Raw genomic sequence first — 23,051 nt, forward strand, 5'->3', positions numbered from 1 at the left:
CCCTACACTGATCCAAGATAACAGGGATTGGTTGGATTTCATAATGGACTAAAAAGCCTGATTATGCAGGATTTTTTTCTCCTTAGGTATTTGGAAGACATCAGAATTTTACTAAGATCTAGATGTTTATTGGCAAACTACTATTGTCATGTAACTGACATACTCAAGATTTTCTAGTATATATGAGTGAGATTTTGTTATATTGGCATAACACATTGATGGACACTAGTGTCAACTATGGGCACTTCCTTAAAGCAGAGCAAAAATATGCAAGAAATGAACAGGTAACACTGTTTGGCACACAAAACAAAATGCCTATTCCCCTACCCCTCTCCTTTAATGGACAGTCTTTACTTTTGGCTGAGTGCAGTGCTTTTGACAGAGGTGTGTGACAGCTCAAGGGAAATGCCTGGTTCACTTTATCTTCAGAATTCACACTGAGGTATTTTATGCAGCAGCCTACTGACATCTGAAAATAGCCTCGCTCAAAATACGACCTATATAATTTTCCATTAATTTAGTTGTTCACAAATAACTTTTGCCCAAAATATTATAATTACTCTGCTATGTGACTGACAAAACTCCGGTTTTCCTATCCAGTCCTAATGCTTTAAGTGCTTCTCATTAATCAACATTTCATAATTACACACCTGTAGAAGGCAGGTCACATGCTCTTCTTCTAGTCTTTGCTTAGTCAAAGCTTGTTCAACATCCCATCCTGAAGCTGTAGAGCCTGTTCCAAAGCCTGTACCCTTAGCCCAGTACAACTGCTGCTCCTCTGTTGATGCAGTATTGTGTGTACTTGACACCTGTGGCTAAGGTTAAAAAAAAAAAAAAAAGAAAATCACAATTATTTCATGATTTCATCTTAGCAGCGTTATCTTTAAAAAGCCTTTGTTATGCAAAAGAATGTAATCCCAGTTTATTAACTTTATAAAGATATCACCAGGATCCAGTGAAATTCAAACCTTTCCATAGGAAAGACTGCCACACATACGGAGCTCTGGTAAAGGTCAGCAGTAAATTGTTGAAAGTGGTTCTTCAATTTGACCAGTACTGTAAGCCCTTTGTTGTTCTCTTTTAAGATACTATTACTGCTTAAATGATGAAAGGTATTAAAATGCTACTTAATCAATATAATTCTAAATATTGCAGCTCTGTAATTATTGCTGTTTAACACCTAGTCAAGTTTAGTAACAGAATGAGATGAAAGGGATGTGAGTGGAAATGTTATCAAGAGAACAGAACTGAAACATTGAGATGCTCAAGTATTTGCTGATTTTGAATAAATGCTCGAAAACAGCAAGAGGAGTAAGTTACGTGTATAGCTCTGACACGTGATCTCCGTGTCACTAAAATACACACTACCTCCTTAAGAGGGAGGAAGGGACGCATCCTTAAAATTTTCTGAGAGAGCATTTTTCCAGCAGTGCTTGCACAGCTTTTACCAATGGTCTGCCTCAGTGATTTTACTAACAACTCCAGTATTACTCTGCTTAGCCCTCATGAAACTGTGGAAGCACTTACACTAATTTTTGAAACTTAGCAGGTCATTGGTGAAAAGAATGTAGAAAAAATTCTTATAAGCATTTTTTAACTGATGCTTTCCTATTTACATATTTAGCACCCTAAACAAGCAACTTGTTACTTTCATTACTTGGTGACAATTAGCTGGAAACCACACCATGCAATATTTTTTTTATGGCTCCAAAAGGTTTCATTTTCTGTTCAGATCTTCTTCAGTGACATTGTTAAAGATTGTATTTTAAAGGAAAGAAATTATGTACGAACAAACTGCAATGGTAAAAGAAGTTATCACCTGTGAAGTATCATACTGACAGTAGTCTGGAATCATCTTTTAACTTTTACACTGGGAATGTAATGTGTCTTGGTGATGAAACAGCTGTGTGGTTATTTTCATGTAGACATTACCCATTACATCACTCATGAACATGTAGTGTCTTTAACACTCAAGAGGACTGTCATAAGCACTGAATTAAAGCACTTAAGGGAGAGTCTGGCCCCAGAAATACAAGCCTCAGTGCAGGCCTGATGGATCTCTAGTTTCAAGCTACCATCTATCACTTGATAGGCATGAATTATGAGAAAGCAAGCTATTTAAGGGGTCATGGTATTATTGAAGCAGAAATAAGAATTAATGGTTGCCCTTTCCCTCCAAACATGCAAAAATGCTAAGGTGTTAATGTGTCAGCAGCCTGATACCCCATTAGAAGTAGAATCTCTCAGCTACCCCTTGGATTTGATTAGCCATTAAAGTGAATTATTCTCAGGCACAGCTTCATCTCTTGGCTTGCTCAATGTTCATCAGTATCAGAGCTGCTAAAATACAGACAGACCTACATTTTGCAGCTACTAATCCATATTCAGCCACCAGGAACTGTTTCATGCAAGACTCTACCAAAACAGTGCTAAAGAGGGAAAGTCATTAATGGTTTTTCTAAACACTTTTATAGACAAGTAGTACATTATGCAGAAATGGTAACTTACAATCCTGAAAACAAAATCAGAGTACACATATTCTGAATAGAGGGTGGTATAATATGGGAAATACCGTGAAGTAAGTTGGATTTTTGAGATTAATTTGGGATCTTGAACACTATGGAAAATTTTTGTCTTGAGATCTCATTTAAATATCAGTACAAAGACAGTAACAAAAATCATTTCATTAATTCATTAATTTTCACAACTCATTTATATTTGTGAAGCATTTGAAAGGAGAGAGTTTGTAACCAAGAGTTTAGATGATGGGAATGTTAAATAAGGTCATGAGGTTGTGCTATCTAATGGGTACTAAAGAACCACCATTCATTGAGCATTATGCCTGTCCTGAATAAGAATGCCTTGTGAAAGAAACTACACCTCAATGCTTCAAGACAAGCCTTCTTTCTCTACTTTCATGAAAAGCCTACTTTCACCATTACTATGTTTATTTGCAACATGCAGGGACAATTACCAAATCAAGTACTTAATAATTATTTTTAACGTCTGCAAAAATTAGGCTACAATGAAAGCAATGAGATTATTTTCTTTTTTATAGTTAAAACTCTTAGTACTTCTGGGTGGTACATAGGGTGCTGATAAGCCTACCTCTGCCTGGTTGGGACTAGAGTTGGGCACTCTTGGTGCGTGGTGGCTGAGAGCAGACAGACAAGCCAGGATGAGATGGATAGCCCCGATCTCCAGTGCCATCCTCCTCAGCAGTACTCCATCATCAGTAGTCAGCGGCGTCGTGCTGAACAAACTGCGCAACACATGGAAGGGCAGAGTGGGAAGCACGTTTGCTGAAGGAGACTGCAGGATATGACCTAGGTTGAAGAAGAAAAATATCAAACCCACATTTTCTTTCAATAGTTCAATACAGCCTATTAATCTCTGCAATAGTTTATGAACATACAGAAATCTACTAAGGACTTAAGCATTCACATACAGTAAAGCTAGCTAATACTATGTTTCACTTCAAAAATTTTATCATGAGGAAAGTGTAGAATAAAGAATGTTTCTTCATTTTATTCATGGATTTGGTTAAGAACCAAATTTTGAAAATCTGATTTGCCATTTCCAGGGAGAAAACTGGTTTGGAAGGTGGTTTTGACTAATTTTTTTTTAAAATACATATATATTTTTAATCATTCCAAATACAGCAAGGTAAAGAATGCATGTGATTAGCTTATAGCAGCTCAGCTGACAAGCAGCAGTAGTAGTTTATCATATGTAGGATTCTTTTTTGGTATTCATGTGCCCAAACTGTGCATTAAGTCACTGACACAAACCAAGTTTCTATAGCTGAATACATGGTGAAATACTAACATAATTTTAATTAGATGAGTTGCATGTATTAATTTTGTGCTACAATTACTTAAAATTTTTAATCCCTTTGCATTATGAGGAAAAATTTTCTTTTAAAAGCCACATTCAAATAATGGAGTGACCTATCAATGCATGATACTCAGATATGGGAAACTGTCTCATTTTTTTCCTATATCTAACAATACATTTCACATTCCTTCTCCAGTGCATACATAAATAGAGACAACTGACAACTGGACATGCTTCAAACAGTGAAAATACTTTAAAATAGCCAACTCTGTCCAGAAGTTTGCTTCCTATTTTAAATATTTTATTTTCTCCCTCACCCGTAAGAGTTTATCAGCTATATCATCAACCAGAGATCTAAACTGAAATACATTACAAATACATATGCCTGAATTTGTGTGTATATGTATCTACACACACACATACATACACATGTTTTAATTCATATCTATCTGATACTCTTTGTAAAGACAATAACAAGAAAGAATCAAAAGTCCTGTGACTGGGATCATCATAAATAAAATCAAAACCTTCTGGAAAATAAGTCCATCTGATAGAATTCCGTAACTGCAGGTATAGCCAAATCAAAAAAGAGAAAATCTAAACATTTGCCCATTATTTATCTTTGCAGACAACTGAATCCATGTTTAATCTATAAGCCATGGATTTATAATTGCAGCTCTTCATATTATGCAAGAAAGTAATGAGAGTCTACACGTGTGAAAAGCTGCATTTCAAACAAAAAAGGAAGATACTAATAGTTTATACACAGAACTAATGTGGATTACTGTGTACAACTGAACTCAGATTTTGTAGAGTTGAATTCAGACATTTGGCTTAGGGAATAGAGAAACTGACTGTTTAGTCCAGCTAAAACAAAGGCTATGAGGGAATGTTATTCCCATCAACAAATGCATTGGAGAAAGAAGAGCTATTGGCCACAGACTGCATAAGAATACAGGCTGAAAATTAAAGCAGCCCCTACCCATCAAGAAAATTATGTTCTGGAACTGTATTCCAATAGCAGTAGTGGCTGCACGCACACACACAAAAAGAAAGCAACCCAGATTCTGAAGGTCTCTTTATAATAAAAAGAAAAAAAGGATATCAAAATTGCCTGCAGCACTAAGGGAGTGGGACTACTCCAGAAACTGCATATAGTTCTTCAGTTATTTAGCACTCAAATTAGGTGGGTGTAAGCAGCTAGATTGAATTTTTATTGCCCAGTTTATTCTCGTCTGTCCTGCACCTTATACTGTCCTGCACCTAAATACCAGAGAAATAAAAAGATAAACAGAAGGGAGGGCAAACATGACTCTTGGTTTTCCAGCTGGTCTTACGAGGTCCATGTTGCACACCACTCTAGAGAGTGCTAAATAGAGACCAGCTTCTGATGATCGCAGCCTAGAAAAACCAGCACTCTCTTCAAAGTCATAATCACAGAATCACGTAGGTTGAAAAAGACCTTTGAGATCACGAAATTCAACTGTAAACCTGCCGCTGCTGAAGTGCATCAGTGCACAATACCCAATGAAAGGAAATGCCTTAAACATACCAAAACACATTTCATACACACTCTTCCAGTTTTTCAAAATAATAAGAAACACAAATATTAGAACCATATGCAGAATTCCAGGTTCATTTGCAAAGACACTGACAACTAATTTTGTCTTGGCTTGTCTGTTTATTCACTGAAGAATATCCCATTTGTCCCTCTGAACTCCTACCATTTAAGGTAGAGCTTCTGCTTAGGCAATTTAATCACCACAATCTTTAGATCTTACTCCCCTTTTCTAGAACAGTATTATTCAGTGGTTTACTCTCCATCTGTTGTAGCTTTTCTCTTATCCATATTATTCTGCATTTGGTTGCAGAATTATTGGATGTTTGCTCAATTAGCCAAGCATATCCAGCTACTCAGACCAATCTGTCTGAAAGTAGTCATCTTGACATGTCAGTGCTTATTCTACAATTACTCTGACATGAGATGAGAACCCTTGAATACTGACGATTGTGATAAAACTTTGCCAGACAGAATTTAATAGAGACAAGAGTTTATCAAAGATGCCCGCAACGCAGTTCTGCACAAACCAATTCTAACTTCCTGCTAAAAACAATACAGTGCAAATAAATTTAAGTAAAATGATCTAGCTGTTGTCTATAAAGAAAGGTAATAATTACAGCACATACTTCCTTCACCATCATCTGTAACTCCCAACACCAATCTCAACAGACACTGAGCATGTTTCCGTTCTTTTAGCAGCACCTCAGCATAGCCCGGGAGACGGAGAAATAAACCAAAGGCAGCCAAAGAATGTGCAGGTATGGGAGACATAGTCTGGACTGTTGACTTGATCGGTGGAGGTTCTGCAGCGATTGTTTCTGGTGCTTCATACACCAATTCCCCTGATTGTTCAATGGTAACCCATTCAAACTGATCGCTGTCCTTCTGTTTTTCCTGCGTGGCTGACGTAACCACTGGAGTGCTCACCTTAACCAACAGAAACAACAAAGAAATTTGGCGGTCATTCAGTTAAACCCTTAGACAAAAATTTTATTATAGTTAGGATCTAAAAGACATGCAATCTTAATGTAGGACACAATAAAGAAGTCACATGAAATACTCTACCATTTGCACATACAGGGACCACGCTAAATGGCTGAAAAGGGCGTACTTGTTGCATTTTCAATACACTGCTAGGAAGTTGTACCTACACAAGCAAGCAAACTTATTTTGCCTATCTAAAATCTTCAGTTAAAGTGTGTTGCTTAAATACAGAGGCATAAGAGACACAAATTACTCTGAAGTAAATACAAGATTAGTTTATATAGCAGACTGTTAAATAAGAAATGACCCTTTTATTTTTAACATTAAACAATGTGAACATAAGTATTTAATTTTTAATTACATATTGCAAAAAGAAGAAAAATTAATCATAATGCCTTTAAAAACTAGGAATAACTTCAGGTATCTTAGCAGTCTTGTAGCAACTTGTGATCCTTTTGAGCTTTTGATTGATTTGGCAGGCTTTATTACTATTATACTCTAACAGAACAGTCTGTTTTATGACCAGAGGACTGTGCAGTCAAGCATTATGATGGGAATCAGAGCTTAAGAGGGTAGTAGCTGTACAGTGCCCCAAGACACGATCAAACAATTTAAATGAAATTATAACACCGAGGTGCCTCTCGTAATTAAACATCACAGAGGTTTCAGGCTTTCATGCTATTCAGATAAACTGATTCCATCATATTTAGAATTTTAGTACTTATTACCAGACTGATCTAAACTGGAAAAAAATAATATAAAAAGCCTTTACAGAATTTATCCAGAATACCAAATTCCTAATTTCAAGTCAAAGCCATGTTTTGCAGCATTTATTCCAATTATCTTCACATTAGGAGAATCAGAAGTACCAGTGACTTGGAGAAATATAAAAGTCAAATTAAAGAATTAAGGATCTGGAGAAGTCATCAGTCTTAACTCTGAACAGTCTATGTGGTATTATTGTATTTAATTTTTTTTATGGATCACAGAATTCTTATTCAGTATTTGAATCTAAACATATATCTCAAGCTAAGAAATTGTGAAAAGACATTAAGTTCCCAGCACCATAGAAAAATAAGGAAAAAAAGGAATGAAATTTCTCATGGTCATATGTTACCTTTCACATGTTGCAGAGTTCCACACTTCAGTTTTCTTCAATACAGAGTACACATTATCCCTCTTGGAATTCGTAATACACTGTTTATGTAAATACTTTTCCTTAACTTGTAATTTTTGAACTGTGTTGGTACTACACCCCTAAGGCTTTTGTAGAACTATTTACAAAGGATGCATGCTAATTACCCAGTCTCACTACAGGGTTCTTATGGTTGCCATAATTTGACAGTCAGGGTGCTGTTCAGCACCCTTAAGTCATGATTAATTCAGGTTCAAAGGGAATAAATATTCTTTCCTGTTAGGACTATCAGCCAAAAACTTTAAAAATATAGTCAAATACGATATGAATAATTCGCAGGTTATTTTTTCCCTTTTTAGCATTGTGTACCTAGAACAGCAGCCAAAGGAGTAATTCCACACTAATGCCACTACTGACACTTTCGAAATGCCTATCAGTGCATCCAGAGGAATTATCTATATATAAGTATATAAAGAGTAACTATTATTTATTAATATAAATCTAATTAAGATGATACCGTTATTTATAATAATAAAATTACATCATCGGCTTTGAGAACTGAACTTCACTTAACCATAAAAATATCTATGAGGGTACACTTACATGAGCAATTGACTGATAAGCAAGTATGCCTTTACAGTACATCAGCAACTTTATTTTACTGCACCCTCCAAGGTATTTCACGTTAACAGAAGCAAGGCAAACAGCAACCCTCAATTCATGCTTTAGTCCCACAAGGGCCTGGCTACTCAGGCAGTCTATGACATGGACAGGGAAGCACATGTATAACTGGACAGGGCTGTGGAGTTAGGCACTTGCCTATTTTAAAGTAGCTTCCCCACGTAACTGAGAAGTTAAACTGAACCATAGAGAAATATAAGGAAAATACTGTCCTTAAACAAACAAAATACTCTCAACGTGTTTTCCGACATTTATTTTTTTCCACTCACTTGCTGAATTACGTCAGGATAAAGCATAGGGAGTCTCTCTGCAATAAGAGCCAATCCACCCATGCCTGCAAAAACTTGCAGGGGAGACTGAATGGGACAGGTTTCAAGAAGTGATTCATCTAGAACTGCATCCATACACTCATCCCCAGGACTGATGGCTTCATCTTCAGGGCAAGGTCCCAGTAAATCTGCATGCTCTACAAAAACACAAACGTAAAGGAAATGAATACATATCATTAGTACTGTGTTTATCTCTTTGTCTTCACTTAAAAGTGGGCGTCAAAAGTAGTGGCTTCTTCTGAAGCAAAGACTGAGCCAAGAATCTGAAATGAATGAATGCAAGAATATCAGAAGAAAATAAAAGTGTTAGTGGTACCTTTTGCCAGTGACAGCAGATCCATGTCAAACTTATCATTATTTGTACAGGGCTACATGTTAATTATTAGAATTCTATGTATTATTAGAATTTGATCTATGCCTTCAAGACTTTGCTAATTTTGGAGTAATGACACCTTTTAACAATGCCTTTCATCTAGAAGTTAAGTGTAGGTTTGTTACTCTCCAATAGTTTATAGCTGAAGAAAGGAAAGATAATCTTAACCTTAAATTAGTTTTGCTTCTCACATCTCCTCTCTGTGAGGTGTCAAAATGTCCCTCTGTGAAAGCTGTGAAATTTAATTCTACTCTTCCTCATGAAAAAAGATCATGATCTGGATTTCTAACTTTCTACTTGCCTCCATCCTCCCAGTTTATGACTAAGCACCCTAATATTTTGTACAACAGACAAAAAAAAAAAAAACCAACATTCTATGCACTGATGCACACAGGTATATACAGAATATACTGAACCTTACCACAATTCCTTATTGCCAAAAATAAACCCTCTTTGATAATTGCCACAGGCAAACTTCATTTTATATATTTTATATATTTAATCTAAAAATCTGATTTGCAGATTATATTATTAAACAATATAATGCAGGGGTCCTCCAAGTCTTCACAGTATAGCCACGTCAAAAGGCAGGAGAGAGAAAGTGGTCTTAGTATCTCTTTGCTGTGAGCAGTCTGACACCCACAATAATCCATGGTTATACTCCAAATACACAGCACACGAGCTATTATTTATTATATACTTGTAAAAACACAGAAGCACATTAAAGAATAACTCGTGCAGCTACCAAAACAAATTTCTTATGAAAAAATTTTTAAACAGCAGACACTGCATCTTTTAACAGATATTTCATCTTTTAAAACTGTTTCTTCTCTAATTTGAAAGAGAATAGGAAACAGCAGGTCTTTCCCCATCCTAATTCTCAACTTTTAAACATGCAAGAAACACCATTTTACAAGGACATCATGGATATGCTGTGGGAGGATCACAGTGCTTTGGAACTATACGATCAAAGTGTAAGATTGAATAAGCTTAGATCAGGGATATGTAGGAATATGTACATCAATTCATGCTAATTCAAACACACAGACTATGAGAAGTCTGTCTGTCTGAAGAAGTCTTTCACAGACAAAGAAAAGGTGACAGATACTTTCAAAGCAGGATAATCCTTGTAAGAAAACATTCAAGCCTAACACTTTCAGTACATACAGCTTTGATGTCTACTGCTCTTAAGGGCACAGGCAGAAATCTCCTCTGTGGAAGTGCTCTTTTTCCCCACAGATAGCGGCTGAGGGTGTCACAAACATGCTGCTATCAGCAAGGAACTGCCTTCCAGCAGACATATGGAGGATTCCACCTCACTGGGCTGAATGTGATTTGCAATTCAATTGCTTGCAATGGCATGAATTGATCAGACCACAAGAAATGTTAAACATCCTTCATAATGATGGTTTTAAAATAAAGATTTTGACAAAAACCCCTCAACTCTCAGTTTTGCAGTGTAAAAAGCTGTAAACCTTCCCAAAGGAAGAAAACAAGAAATTAGGAACACAGAGATACTGACAATGCACAGAAAGCTGCTTCTCTGGAAAAGCACTTGACACCTAAGTTCTCAGTGAGTACGGCTATAGGCAGATCCTTTCATTGTGAGTGCAAATACAATATCATCTTCAAATTCACACAAGGAGTTACACTTAAACATGCTTCTCAAGTCCTTGCTTAGGTTAACCTTCTTATAACCCAATTTAAGCCATTTCGCCTCCGTAAATATTTTCCAAGTTTTCAGTGAAGTCATGCACTTCAGCTGTGGAAAACTGCTGATCTCAATGGCAGCGAAGCACAAAGAAAAAAAAGTTAATAAATGGCACTTTTCCTCAGGTAGTAGTAAATGCAGCACTAGAGACACCTGTGAAGCTATAAAATCTATACAGCATGGATGGTGTAAAAAAACCCCCAGTCTACTTTAAGTAGCAAGTAAAGGAATACTGATAAGTAAGAATGATTTCTCTAGATACTACAAAGTAGTCATAAAAAGGCAGTAGCTCTGACCTTCATTATTGCTGTATAAGTGGTGACTGTGAATGTAACTAATTTTTGCTGTATAGCACCACAGATCAATGGATCTGTAATGAAAAACTCAAATTTTCAAAAGTATTTGTCTCAAGTTTAAAAAATAAAGTGCCCAGTAACTTAACAAAAGTTCAGAGGGCCTTTATGTCTTCACATGCAGCTCTACTACTACTGAACCTTCTCTAAAAATTTGAGTTTTATTCAAATAGTAAAATATTTATTGTAGATTTAGAATTTAAATAAAGAGCATAACTAAACAAAAGTATTATTTGAAAGAGATAGGTCTCTCAATAGTGTGACAGATATGTATATCCAGATACTACATGGAGTCATGAAATGCTTATTTCAAATGAGACATCACGAATTTTTTTTTTCAACGCTTCTGTTTCTTATCTTTTCTAGAAAGAGACTATAAAGTGAACAGTCATTAAAAGAAGTCCCGGTCTTAAAATAACTGAATTATTAACTTTGGAGTTCCATGCTGTGTCAGCAGGCTGATGATCAGCAGATCACAATTATCTTAATTTCAAAGTCCCGTTTCTATAAGTCTTGCCTAAAGAAATGATACAAAAACATTTTAGAATTCCTGGGATAGACCTCCTCCCTTCTCCAGCAAGTAGATAGTAAGCAATTGGCAAAAGTATTACCAAGAAATATATCATATTATAAAATGTTAAAAACTGATACATGTTTTTATAGCTGGAGTTATAAGACCTGCTTAGATGGGCTTGAGAGAAATCCCCATTTTCAAAGCAGCATTTGGTACCTAAAGCTGCCACAATAAAAAATTTCCCAGGCTTTTCTAATTCATATGGTTTCAAAGAGCTCCTGTATTACTTAATCTGCCCTGGTTATCAGCACAAACACTTACTAGAGAGAACTGATATACATGTCAAGAAATAAAATATACTGTAACTATACAATCATAATTGTATCACATGCAACATTACAATCAAGAAAGAAAAGTGAAACCAGAACAACCATATTGGAGCATCTTATAGATACAATTTAGACAGGCAATGAATTTGTACTTTATTGTGAAGTTTAGCTCTTGTCTAGAAAAGAATAGCTCAGGAAAATCATCCAAGAAAATACAGAAAACTCCTCTTTCTCATCAAGAAAATCAAAGCAATTTTTTTCCCAAATAAAAACATTTTAAAAAGGAATATAGCGAAAAAGTAAGAACACTCACCTTTTTCTGTGTGAAGACGTTTAAATGAGTCTGTTTTTGATAAGCTTGGATCTGAGATTACTTTGGAACCAAGTTTAACTGTCAAATCTATTGATCGGTATCCTTGAGGGAGTTTACGGTCATACAGCAGAGTCAGCAGCTGGGCAAGTGTCATTTCAGCTGGTAATGGCTGACCTAGACAACAATGGCATCAAGTCAGAGAGGAAAATTCTGATTGGTTTATTTTAACATACATATCCAGGTCCTGTTCATTACTTGCACCGCAGATGCCAAATAGACTAAATATTATCTGGCTCCAAACTAAGGCCTTAATTTCACCATTTGTCCTCTTGAGAAAAGGGGCCCCATCAGTTTGGAACCAATCATCAAAAAGATCTATGCCAACATTCCCTAAGGCAGCTCTGTGCTGAGAGCACAAGCACTTGGCGTATTTAGTAAATGGCTAAGGCTGTAAATTGATGTGCATTTTAAGTTGGTACTGGCTGTCCCCTTCTATTAAACACCACCTATGCATCACCCTTGGATTGTGGGGGCATAGAGGTATGTGTGACCCAAAGGTAAAATGAATGGTATTGGAAGAAGTGGAAAACAAAGAAACCTGCAATTCTTTTTCAGTCCTACTAATCTCAAGCATAGCTCACTACTCCTGTGTCAAGACAGCAGAACTCAGCAGAAAAAATAAAAAAAGAAGAGCACTGCCCAGGACTACTTTCCTCCACAGCGATGTCGACTTGAAATGCACATGCAATACAGTCCAAACTGATTACTCAAAACTCAGATTTTGGCCACTTTGTTGGTTACAAATATGTTCTTCCCTGAAATTACAAGCTACTCTCAATGCAGAAAAATTTTGCCTGACAACAAGTAGATTTACACATGAAACATTTTAGAGTTGGATCATATAATAAATAGCATGTCCATTTCATCTTGACTGTATTTAACCAAGTAAAACAACACCCAAGAGTTCTTCAGTAACAACCTGTTTCTTCAATTGAAGATTGTGTCTTAAGAAAAACAAAAATTAAAAATACCTTGCCGTTGTACAAGTGAGTAAGTTTTCTGCCCTTTTTTCCCCATTGCTGATTTTCTTTGCATGGCATATTTTTTTGTAACAACTGTCTGCTGTGCAAGACACGACCAGATAACAAATACAGAATGGTCTACACGACCATCACAAGACAGCTAAATACTGAAAACGGGCACTGGGTTTTGATCTCATCTCCAGAATAGGACTATCACAGATTATCTTGAGTTGGAAGGGACTCACAAGGATCAAAGTCCAATTCTTGGCCCTACACAGGATAGCCCCAAGAGTCACACCATGTGCCTGAGAGCATTGTCCAAACACTTCTTGAACTCTGTCATGCTGGCGCTGTGACCACTTTCCTGGAGAGCCTGTTCCAATGCCCAGCCATCCTCTCAGTGAAGAACCTTTTCCTAATATCCAGCCTAAATCTCCCTGACACAGCTTCAGGCCATTCCCTCGAGTCCTGTCACTGGTCACCACAGAGAAGAGATTGGTGCCTGCCCCTTCTCTTCCCCTCATGAGGAAGTTGTAACTGCAATGAGGTCTGCCCTCAGTCTCCTCTCCTCCAGGCTGAACCAACGAAGTGCCCTCAGCCATTCCTTATACGGCTTCCCCTCAAGGCCTTTCACCCTCTTCATTGCTCTCTTCTAGATTCTCTTTAACAGCTTTATGTCCTTTCTATATTGTGCCACCCAAAAGTGCCCCCAGCACTCGAAGTGAGGCTGCCCCAGTGCAGAGCAGAGCAGGACAATCCCCACCCTTGCCCGGCTGGCGATGCTGTGCCTGATGCTCGCCTGACCTGCCTACCCCTCTGGAAAAGCCTGTAACCATCCATCATGGCACACCGATCACAGGACTCATCCCACAAGGTTTTGCTTACCAATTTTAGATATTTTAATCCAAGTTTGTGATCCTGCCAATAATTGCCAGAGGATAGCCCAAAGCTGGTAATTTGATAGTAAGTTTCAAATTTAGGGGTTTTTTGGGTGAAAATTACTTTGATCAGAAGTTAACCACCGAATTCCATTAGCTGGATCCAGACAAGAAGCTGTTTGGCATAATATTGAAGTGTTTCACCCATGTTTCTGTCCTTTATTCCTGATCTAAGTCACACCAATTTCTTTCTACGCAAGAGAGCCTGCCTACCTTGCCACCAACTTGGCAACCTTGCCATACTGTATCTGATACACATGGAACATGACTAACTGCTTAACATGGTGTTGCTTTAAAACACAAATGTTAGGGAATTCAAGAATATTCCTGAACTGGCAAATCAACCTTTCAGAGAGCAATGCAAGACGGTTGCCCATTCAGAACCTCAAGTAATAGGGCACTGGTACCAGTTCAGTTCTGCCTTGCACATGGAAGAAAACCTAAGCCACCTTACAAACCCACCCTGCTTTCATTTGTGAGTGAAAATGGAAGTGTTTTGAGAGGTTTTTTTAGGAACGAGGTACTAAACTTCAAGGGAGATCAACATAATTGCTACTTTTTTCAAGCTGCTATGATGCTACAACACTGCAGTTGCTGATCCTAAAATTATTTCTAGTTGAAAGCTGTTACCAGCCCAGAAAGGTTCCACACTTCCAAGATGCTAATGCCCATTACCATTGTAACTGCTTCCTGATCACATATCAGCCACTGAAAAATTTTTGATGTTTAAACTGTATTATTAAAGTTACCTGGTAGTAGTTTATGGTATAGATGAAAGACTGGAACACTAATGGTCTTGCTGGAAGATTCTCCTCCTGAGGAAGAAGTACCAACTTTATCTGCCATCACTCTTCCTCGCCTTGATGGTGGACGTGGCGGGGTGGATGAAACAGCTCTTTTTGACTGAGATTTCAAACCTAGTACAGAAGTAAAAAATTTCAAGTTGTTCTAGTATTTAATACCTTCAGCCAAGATACAATGTACTCAAAACCTTCAATGATAGAAAAAAAGTAAGAACTTAACCTCACTGGCTAATTAAATACCAGAATAACATCCATGTATAAAACATAATGAATATAATTTGAATATAATCCCAGTATTGTTAGTTAAAAGGCTGTGCATTCTCCAAAGCCCCAAACATAAACCAAACCATAAATAGACCATACCATGCGTGAAAAAAGCAAAAGCTATTCCAATTATGCTCTCATTAAAGAGAATGTCTCACAGCAAAACTTTTTTAGGGTGTCTTTTCACCTGAAAGCAAAATCTTCCAAATTGACAGACATTTCAGCACAGACTACAGATAACAACTGCTTGTCTGGCCTACAAAGGCGACTTTAGCTCCAGTACTGACAGTACCACATGGGATGAAAAGTGTCTTTAAATGTGCTTTTCAAGTTCCCTAGCCCCAAAACACTTGAAGTAATCACTACATGAAAATTAGGAGGTAGAATAGCTGCATGAAAGCTTACTGTCATTACACAGCAAGACTGCCTTATCTTAAGACAGCTTAAGCTGACTTGAGGTACAGCAAAATTATACTGCAATCATGTACCCTTCTGTGCAGGTGAGAGACCAAGGTAAAAAGCCAGCAGGTCAAGATACAAAGACAATTACTAACTTGGACAATTATTATCATTGTCCAAGAGCCAACACAAAACTAACAACATCCACACTTCAAATGCTGTAATACACTCTGGGTTCAGCTGATCATTAGGAGCAGCTCTAATATGCAAGACATTGTCCAATAATCTCAGTACACTAAACTAGCTTGCCTCAGGAAGACCAGGCTGCAAATACCATCTTCTCCCTTTATTAATTTTACCAATAGGTAAAAAGTTAAAGACTTTTAACTTCTTGAGATTCTGAGGACACTAAAAAACCCTCAGAATATATGAAAAAAATAATGACAAAAGACGAAAATATTTGACAAACAGGTAGTAAAAACAAATGCAAATGAAATAAGCTTACATTTAAACTCTCTTGCTAAATTGGAGAAAACTAGAAATAACATCAGAAAAAACTGAAATCTGCTTCTTTATAATAGAGAATGGGCTATATCAGGCAGTAGGATGAGCAATGCAACTGGAATGACATGGCTGACTATGCTATGCCCTATCTTCAAGCTTGGCATAATATTTTTGTTTCTTTCCAGATTTTTTATTCATTTATTTATTATTAAACCTTTGACTGAACCTGTTAATACTTTAGGTACGACAAAAACATGTTTAACTTGTTTAAGTGGCACCTACTGTAAATGTCTTGTCAAATAAAGATGCTGTAATTAACACAGCTATGGGGTTTTAAATGTATACCAAGTTCAGTGAAGCTGCTGGCCTATTCAACAATTGCTTTAAAGTTACATCTACATCAAAAAACCTGAAATAAAAAGCTTAAGAAATATTGGTGCCAAAAGTCAAAGGAAATCAGCATCTCTGCTTTATGCTTCATGAAGTATGAACGAGCTTAAGGTACCTCAACAATGGCAGAAAGATAGATAGAAAGGAAGTAGTTTGAAGTTCATTAATCAACTTCAAACTGAAAGACTAATGATTTCTACAGCCATCATCTGAACAGTAACATTTGTGTACCACTGCAAAATTACTGTGTTCAATCTATATCCTCTAACAATAGGTCTGCAGGAAAATGGTTTACATGAAAGACTTCTGAAGGTTTGACACATTACTTTTTATAAACTGAATGTTTTTAAAGAAACTCCAGTATTAGTTGTTTCCAAGTGGAATAACATGGTTTTATGCTGACATCTCCATCTGACAGTTTTTAGCAGAATAGCACTAGTTATTATGCAAAGTATGTGGATACATTTTATTTCCAAAGCATATTTTGGGTATAGAGGTGGTTAAACTCTGATGCACCAGCTCCTGCAAAAAGGTAGAAGTAATAATACCCACCAAGCTCCAGATGTGTCTTTAAAAAATGCTGTAAAATACCCTAGCAACAGCTTCCATGAAGATATCACTGACACATACATGTAGGTACAAATTTGTCACACTATAATCTGCTAGAGGCAGTTGTTCCACCAGGAATCAATCCTTGCTACCTAACAGTCAGTTACATTAAAACTGTAGTACTGGGTACTACAATTTTTCTAACCATCACTAGTAGTAAAATTAATTATTGGTAGGTATTTTCTTCCACACACACACACTTTTAACACCAGAAAGATCCATTTTATAAAAGACAGAAGAGAAAGACATACCAGAAGCAACAACAACACTGTAATTGTCCTGAAATCCATTTTCTGCTTTAACTTTTTCTTTCTCTTCATAGTTCTTTTTTTCTTTATCTTCCTTCTGTTCATTAATTAGCTTAGCTGTAATACTGGGTGTATCTATATGGGGACAGGGGTCAGGGGAGGACAAGGACAAACAGAAAAAGAGAGGAAAGAAAAGCATTTCAAGATACTAAGTTGATTTTATTAGTTTCTAAGCTGTTTACAAGGCTATTCTGAACTACTTTAGTGTCTGAGTTCCAACACAGGCAGCAATAGTCTTGTCAATACCTATGAATTAAGATATTACAGTAAGTCTGTCCCCTTCCTCTCGCAAAACTCTGTTCTCTGACAATTTAAATCTGTAACAGTTTAAAACCATTACTTGATGAGTCAAGTGTTTTCACAATAAAAAACCCACTAAACCACTGCAATCAACCAAAACTGAGATTAAGCAAAAAATCCCCATCCAAACCCAATGAACCAAAACACCACAAAAAATCTTGACAAAACAACAGCAAAAAAATCCAACAAAAAAAGAAATTCCAAAACTTTTTTGGTTTTTAATGACAGCTGCAGACTTTTTAAAATAGGCTCTTGTATTTGGGCCTGGGTATCTCATGTTACATACTGATCCAATTTCAAGCAAATTCTCTTCCTTTGAAATTGGAAGATGCCTAAAGTACATTACACAACCAAAACTTGAGCTGTTTGCTTAAGAGAACATTAGATTACTGCAGTTCAATCATTTTGGTTGAATCATTAGTGTAGATCACAACTGTAAGTAAGTTATTAAACCTAATCTAATTTATTAAATCACTGATGATTGGTGACAATGGATTATTTCACACCCTGTACGGTACAACACTGGCACCAAAATGGCCAAGTAATTCTCTAATTGCTGCTGAGTAGTAACATGCTTCCACATAGCCACAGCAGCTTTAAGTTATAACCAGACTCAAGCCTAGAAGTACCATGCAGCTACCTTTAACTGTGTGTCACCTGTGGGTGAGGTGCTGAAAGGAATGTGGTTTGGCTGCTTGGAAATATGATTTGTGCCTGAAGACATTGGTTATGTCTGTGTCAGACAGCAGTGGAGACTAAAAAAAGATAAGAGTATGAAACTACTGCCACTTAGGACTCAATATTCACACACATACATTCTCTCTATGTATACAAACACGTGTACATATACACGTGTACATATACAACACACACACATCTGTCTATGAAACTTTTCTAAAAAATTTCATCAGTACTATTATTATTATTACTACTACTATTATTATTATTAAACTTCTGAGTTGTTCTAGTTTTGTCCCATGGACTCAATGTCCATTTACTGCTGGGGAATTTAAAGATTATTAATAAAATTATTAAAGAAGGTTAAGCAATGGTATTTTAACTACTCAGGTGATACCCAGATTTGTTGTTCAGTTTTTCTGACCAAAAGCAGTAACTCAAGACTAAGGTGCATGGAATACAAACCAGCTGGTACTCATCCTAAGCAATCCTATCTACAGTGTACTGCGTATTTTCTTCCTATGTTGAAAGGATACAAGCAGCAGATTTATCACTGATTTTAGGACCCTTTTCTCCCCCTTTTTTTTTAAAGCTGGGAAAAAAAGTACCAAGTGAACATGCTTCTTGTGATTTATTTACGCAGAAAGTATGAGATGATTATTTTGAGACATTAACAGTAGTTAAGAAAAAAGAAGTTAACTCAAGGGACAGATTCTGACACAGGATCTTCATGACTTCCTATTGCTGTAGTGGTGACAGCAGTTTCTTTCTTTTCTCCCCCAGTCCATCCCTTCTCTCTCTCACCCCAAACACACCGCTTGGTCCTCTTTTATCCAAGCCTTCTTTACTCTGTCCTAACCATGGACTTCATGGAATGCCATATGAGCCACAAAGCCAAGGTGTAACAATGCTGTAGCAAACCCCAAAGTTATGGTGCCCTCAAAGTCAGCATTTGACCATTTTCAATTACAGACATTACAGTTTACCACATCACCACCTTCTCCTTTCCAGTCCTTATTAGCACTGGCTATCAAGCTGACCACAATACACCACTAAGGCAGCTACTCAGTACAGTTTATGTCACTACTCAACAACTGATCCCTACCTCGTATGCAGTGACCATCCCACCCATTAGAGTAATGAGATCTTTGTGCAGTTTGTGGTCAGAAAGACCTTAGTCACATTTCACACATGACTCTCTGGACAGTAAATAAATATAGAATTATATCAGAAAGAGTAAACTATTCCTTGATAAGTAAGATACAAGCATTTCGCTAGGAATAGATATTTTTCTATTAAAATCCTAAAACACATCTTGTCCTATCAAGTATTCTGTCAAATACCATTTTGGTACTCCTGTCAGCTTGTTAGGTATCATTTACTGCCCTAGCAAATTTGTTAGCAATTTCAGTGTAAAAATCTTCCGTAGATATAAAAAAGCAATAGTTCCTTTTAACTCTACAAAGATCTGCCTCATAAACTAAAAGTTGATCTACACTGAGTTCCAAGAAAGTCCACATTCAAGTAAACCCACTTATAAGAACATACATTCCTAGTCAGATGAATGTGCAACTAAGTGCACACCCTTTAGTGCACATCTCCCATACGGCAAAAACATAATTGCTCTAATGATCTTTGACTTTTCTTTGATATTACTAAGAACCACATCTTAAGAATAAAGAGGAAGTCCTGTATTTGTTAATTTTTTTTAACTAGACGTATAAAACTGATTTTTCATCTAACATGTCCAAATAATTTTTGCTCTATTTATTACTAGGGGAGAATCAACTTGCATCTTGCCTGGTTTTACCTACAGAGCTCTGGCATGGACATGACATCTTTGGTATGAATTCTACTATTTAACTAAATTTAAAAAAAATATTAACCCTAATCTTTAACATATATTTCTGTTTCCAAAAGTATTAAATAAACACTAAAATTAAAGGTGCAATTCATTTTGTGATTAAGATGTCTACCATTCAGGTGTCAAAATCCACATTATGGTCTGTGAAGGCCTGATCAACACAATTCCCTAAGGAGAGGTTCATCTCTCAGTGTATATTCAAGTAGTATAACTGAAAGTACTGAAATTTAAAAAAAACCCAAATAAATTAATGCCTTAACATTATCCTCTCACTGTGCATAATTTTAAAATTAATATCTAAAAGTAAAAGATGCTTTTTCCATTTCCATTTAGTAAGCAAATGCGAATATTTATATAGCAGACAAATGTATATCCACAGAAATTAGATGGTGCCTTCATCAAGGTCCTTTTCACAGGACATACATCTGCACCTTGAGATATATCACTGAGTTCCAGGATATTTAACTGTCAAAATTTGGAGAAATTTAATGAATGGATGAAAGACAGTGTATTTAAAGGCTGGTATTTGCAGTATCGTTTGTATGGTCAAACAAACAGTATACGATTTTTTTTTAAACTGCATTTAAAAAAAAGCAAAGCAAAACCATGAACCATTCCAAACTTGCCTGACACACGATCAAGAACCTCTGCTAGAGTTGTTGAGACAGGCAAGTGAAGAGTACGAAATTTGTGTCCAGCTCCGTACATTGGATGTTGAATTACATGACTAGTTGCATTAATTCTACCTTTGTACAGCTGAAAGGGAAAAACAGTCAACATTTAACATGACTTCAACACTGAGAAATAAATTAAACCACTAAGTTCTTAAAAAGTCATGTCAGCTAATAAAGCTAAATTCTTAGTGTGCTAATAAAGAAAACGGACATATCATTCACCTTTGGAGGCATACAGTAAAAATGTCTTAAATTAGGACAAGTTTAATTTTTTAACTCAAAATAATTTGTTTTGAAAGCCTACAATATTTTTAGGATCAGAAACAGTATGATACCATCTTCACTTTAAAAAACCCAATTATTTTAGATAGCTGTAATATGAGAGAAAAATTGAGTGCCTGAGACTTGCAATTATTCAGGAAAAGAAAACTTAACTCTGAAACTAAATATAGAAAAATAACAATATACTTTGAGTAGAGAAAGATCATGTTTCTGTATTACTCTGACTTGAGGAGGAAGTTTATTCTAGACTTAATATCTACTTTTTGTTATTATGACAGGTAACTAAGTCACTATTAGTTAAAACATTTCAAATATTTTACTGTAATGTATTTTAGGCAGCCCTGAAGACCTGTTTATTAATGTGCACTTATACAACCAATTTACTGTAGTGAATGCAATAAAAAAATCAGTATTTGCCGACAATCAGAACTGAGCTTCTGAAATACAGTTTTGGTAAGAACTTTCAAGATAAAAATGAGGAACCAATCTTTAAAAAGTTTTGTTGTTGGATATTCTAGAAGTATATACTGTACATCCATATTATTTTTAAGGATTGTCTTTGGATGCTATAGTAGGAATTATCTCAGTAAGAACAGACTTTCACAGCATTTTTAATAGAAGAAACTGAATTATGACAACTTCAAGACATTTTTTCTGCTTTTACATATCTACTAACAGCTTTCTGTAAAAATCTGTTGTATGTAAAACAATTAACAGAAAATTGATGTTACCTTCACATTATCAATGGATCTGTTAACAACTACTCAGCCAAGTTAAAACAAAACTTTTTGATGTTTGTGCTAAAACTGTATTTGTGCCTCCTTTTCCATTTTATATTATCTGATCCAGTTTCCCTCATATATCTCCTGGAGTACTTTACTTCTGAGATGCAGAAACCAAAGCAGTAAATATTTTTTTCTGGATGGCAGTATCAGATCTTTTAAAAAAACCTGTGGTTTCACCCTATTTTTTTAGTCACAGCCTTCAATGGAGAGCACTTCAGACATCAATTGTAGTTCTGTTCCAGTGAAGCACGTGGAAGCATAAAGCATACTTTATAAATTAATTCACGTATTTGTCACTCAGTTTATTCATGGCATTTTGGCTAACTGCTGAAGGATCTCTGCCAATTTTGACTATGACCGATCCTTCATGAAACTGCTAAGGACTACTGGACAGATACTGTATCTATATTTGCTGCTGGTGTGTAAGGCTGCTACTAAAAATCTTTCTGTAAGAGAAATTTCAGTTGTCAGATCTTTCAGAAGCAGTGCAATTCCTACAAATATTGTGTGTTATCTTAACACAGTGCCTTGAATTTTCTTCTAAAATGCTGTTAGAATTCAACAGCACTTTCCTTTCCAAAATTCCATAATATGTACAGCAGAAAAAAGCTGCTGTCTAACATTTCAAAGTTGAATATACTCAGACTTAAGATTTAGAGGCTAAATTTATTCCACGTTTGCTGTACAGTATCAAAAATTCTTACTGGACAAGGCGACTGAAGAAACAAAGTCACTTTCTCATCCTCTAGCATCAGCTGCAAAAAAAGCCGCCTAATAAATCCTGAAATATTTCCAGACGTTGGCAGGTTGCCACGCTGAGGAGAGGACTGGAACAATTCACAGAGAACCTGAGAATGCAAAATGATATCAGATTTAAAATATTTCTATATTTAGGTCTCTAAAATATAGCTCTACACAGCCATAGGAGGCAGTGCCTGAGATCCACTTCCAGTTATCACACAAACCAGCTCAGAAATGAGCACCACTGCAGAAAATACCTGCAGCAAATAAGGCCCTTAATTTAAAACACTGACAACAGCATCAAAGTAATTGTAAAGATGTGGATTTCTCTGAAAGATAAAAAACTGAAAATAAAGTAGTTATAAAAACA

The 23,051-nt window shown here is 36.2% G+C and overlaps 1 protein-coding gene across 1 annotated transcript in view; it reads right to left on the minus strand.

Moving 5' to 3' along the window:
- Positions 1-23,051, minus strand: part of BIRC6 (baculoviral IAP repeat containing 6) — a 159,039-nt gene that overhangs the window by 53,860 nt on the left and 82,128 nt on the right. Inside the window, exons 55-63 of the mRNA XM_008643347.2 lie at positions 22,645-22,788; positions 20,826-20,955; positions 17,301-17,432; positions 14,830-14,997; positions 12,121-12,294; positions 8,468-8,664; positions 6,025-6,325; positions 3,109-3,326; positions 651-815 (exon numbers count right to left, since the gene is read on the minus strand). Of these exons, the coding sequence (XP_008641569.1) occupies positions 651-815; positions 3,109-3,326; positions 6,025-6,325; positions 8,468-8,664; positions 12,121-12,294; positions 14,830-14,997; positions 17,301-17,432; positions 20,826-20,955; positions 22,645-22,788 (1,629 nt within the window). The remainder of the gene's footprint in view (positions 1-650; positions 816-3,108; positions 3,327-6,024; positions 6,326-8,467; positions 8,665-12,120; positions 12,295-14,829; positions 14,998-17,300; positions 17,433-20,825; positions 20,956-22,644; positions 22,789-23,051) is intronic.

Source organism: Corvus brachyrhynchos, unplaced genomic scaffold, assembly GCF_000691975.1.
Source record: "Corvus brachyrhynchos isolate BGI_N302 unplaced genomic scaffold, ASM69197v1 scaffold70, whole genome shotgun sequence".
Lineage (NCBI taxonomy): Eukaryota > Metazoa > Chordata > Aves > Passeriformes > Corvidae > Corvus > Corvus brachyrhynchos.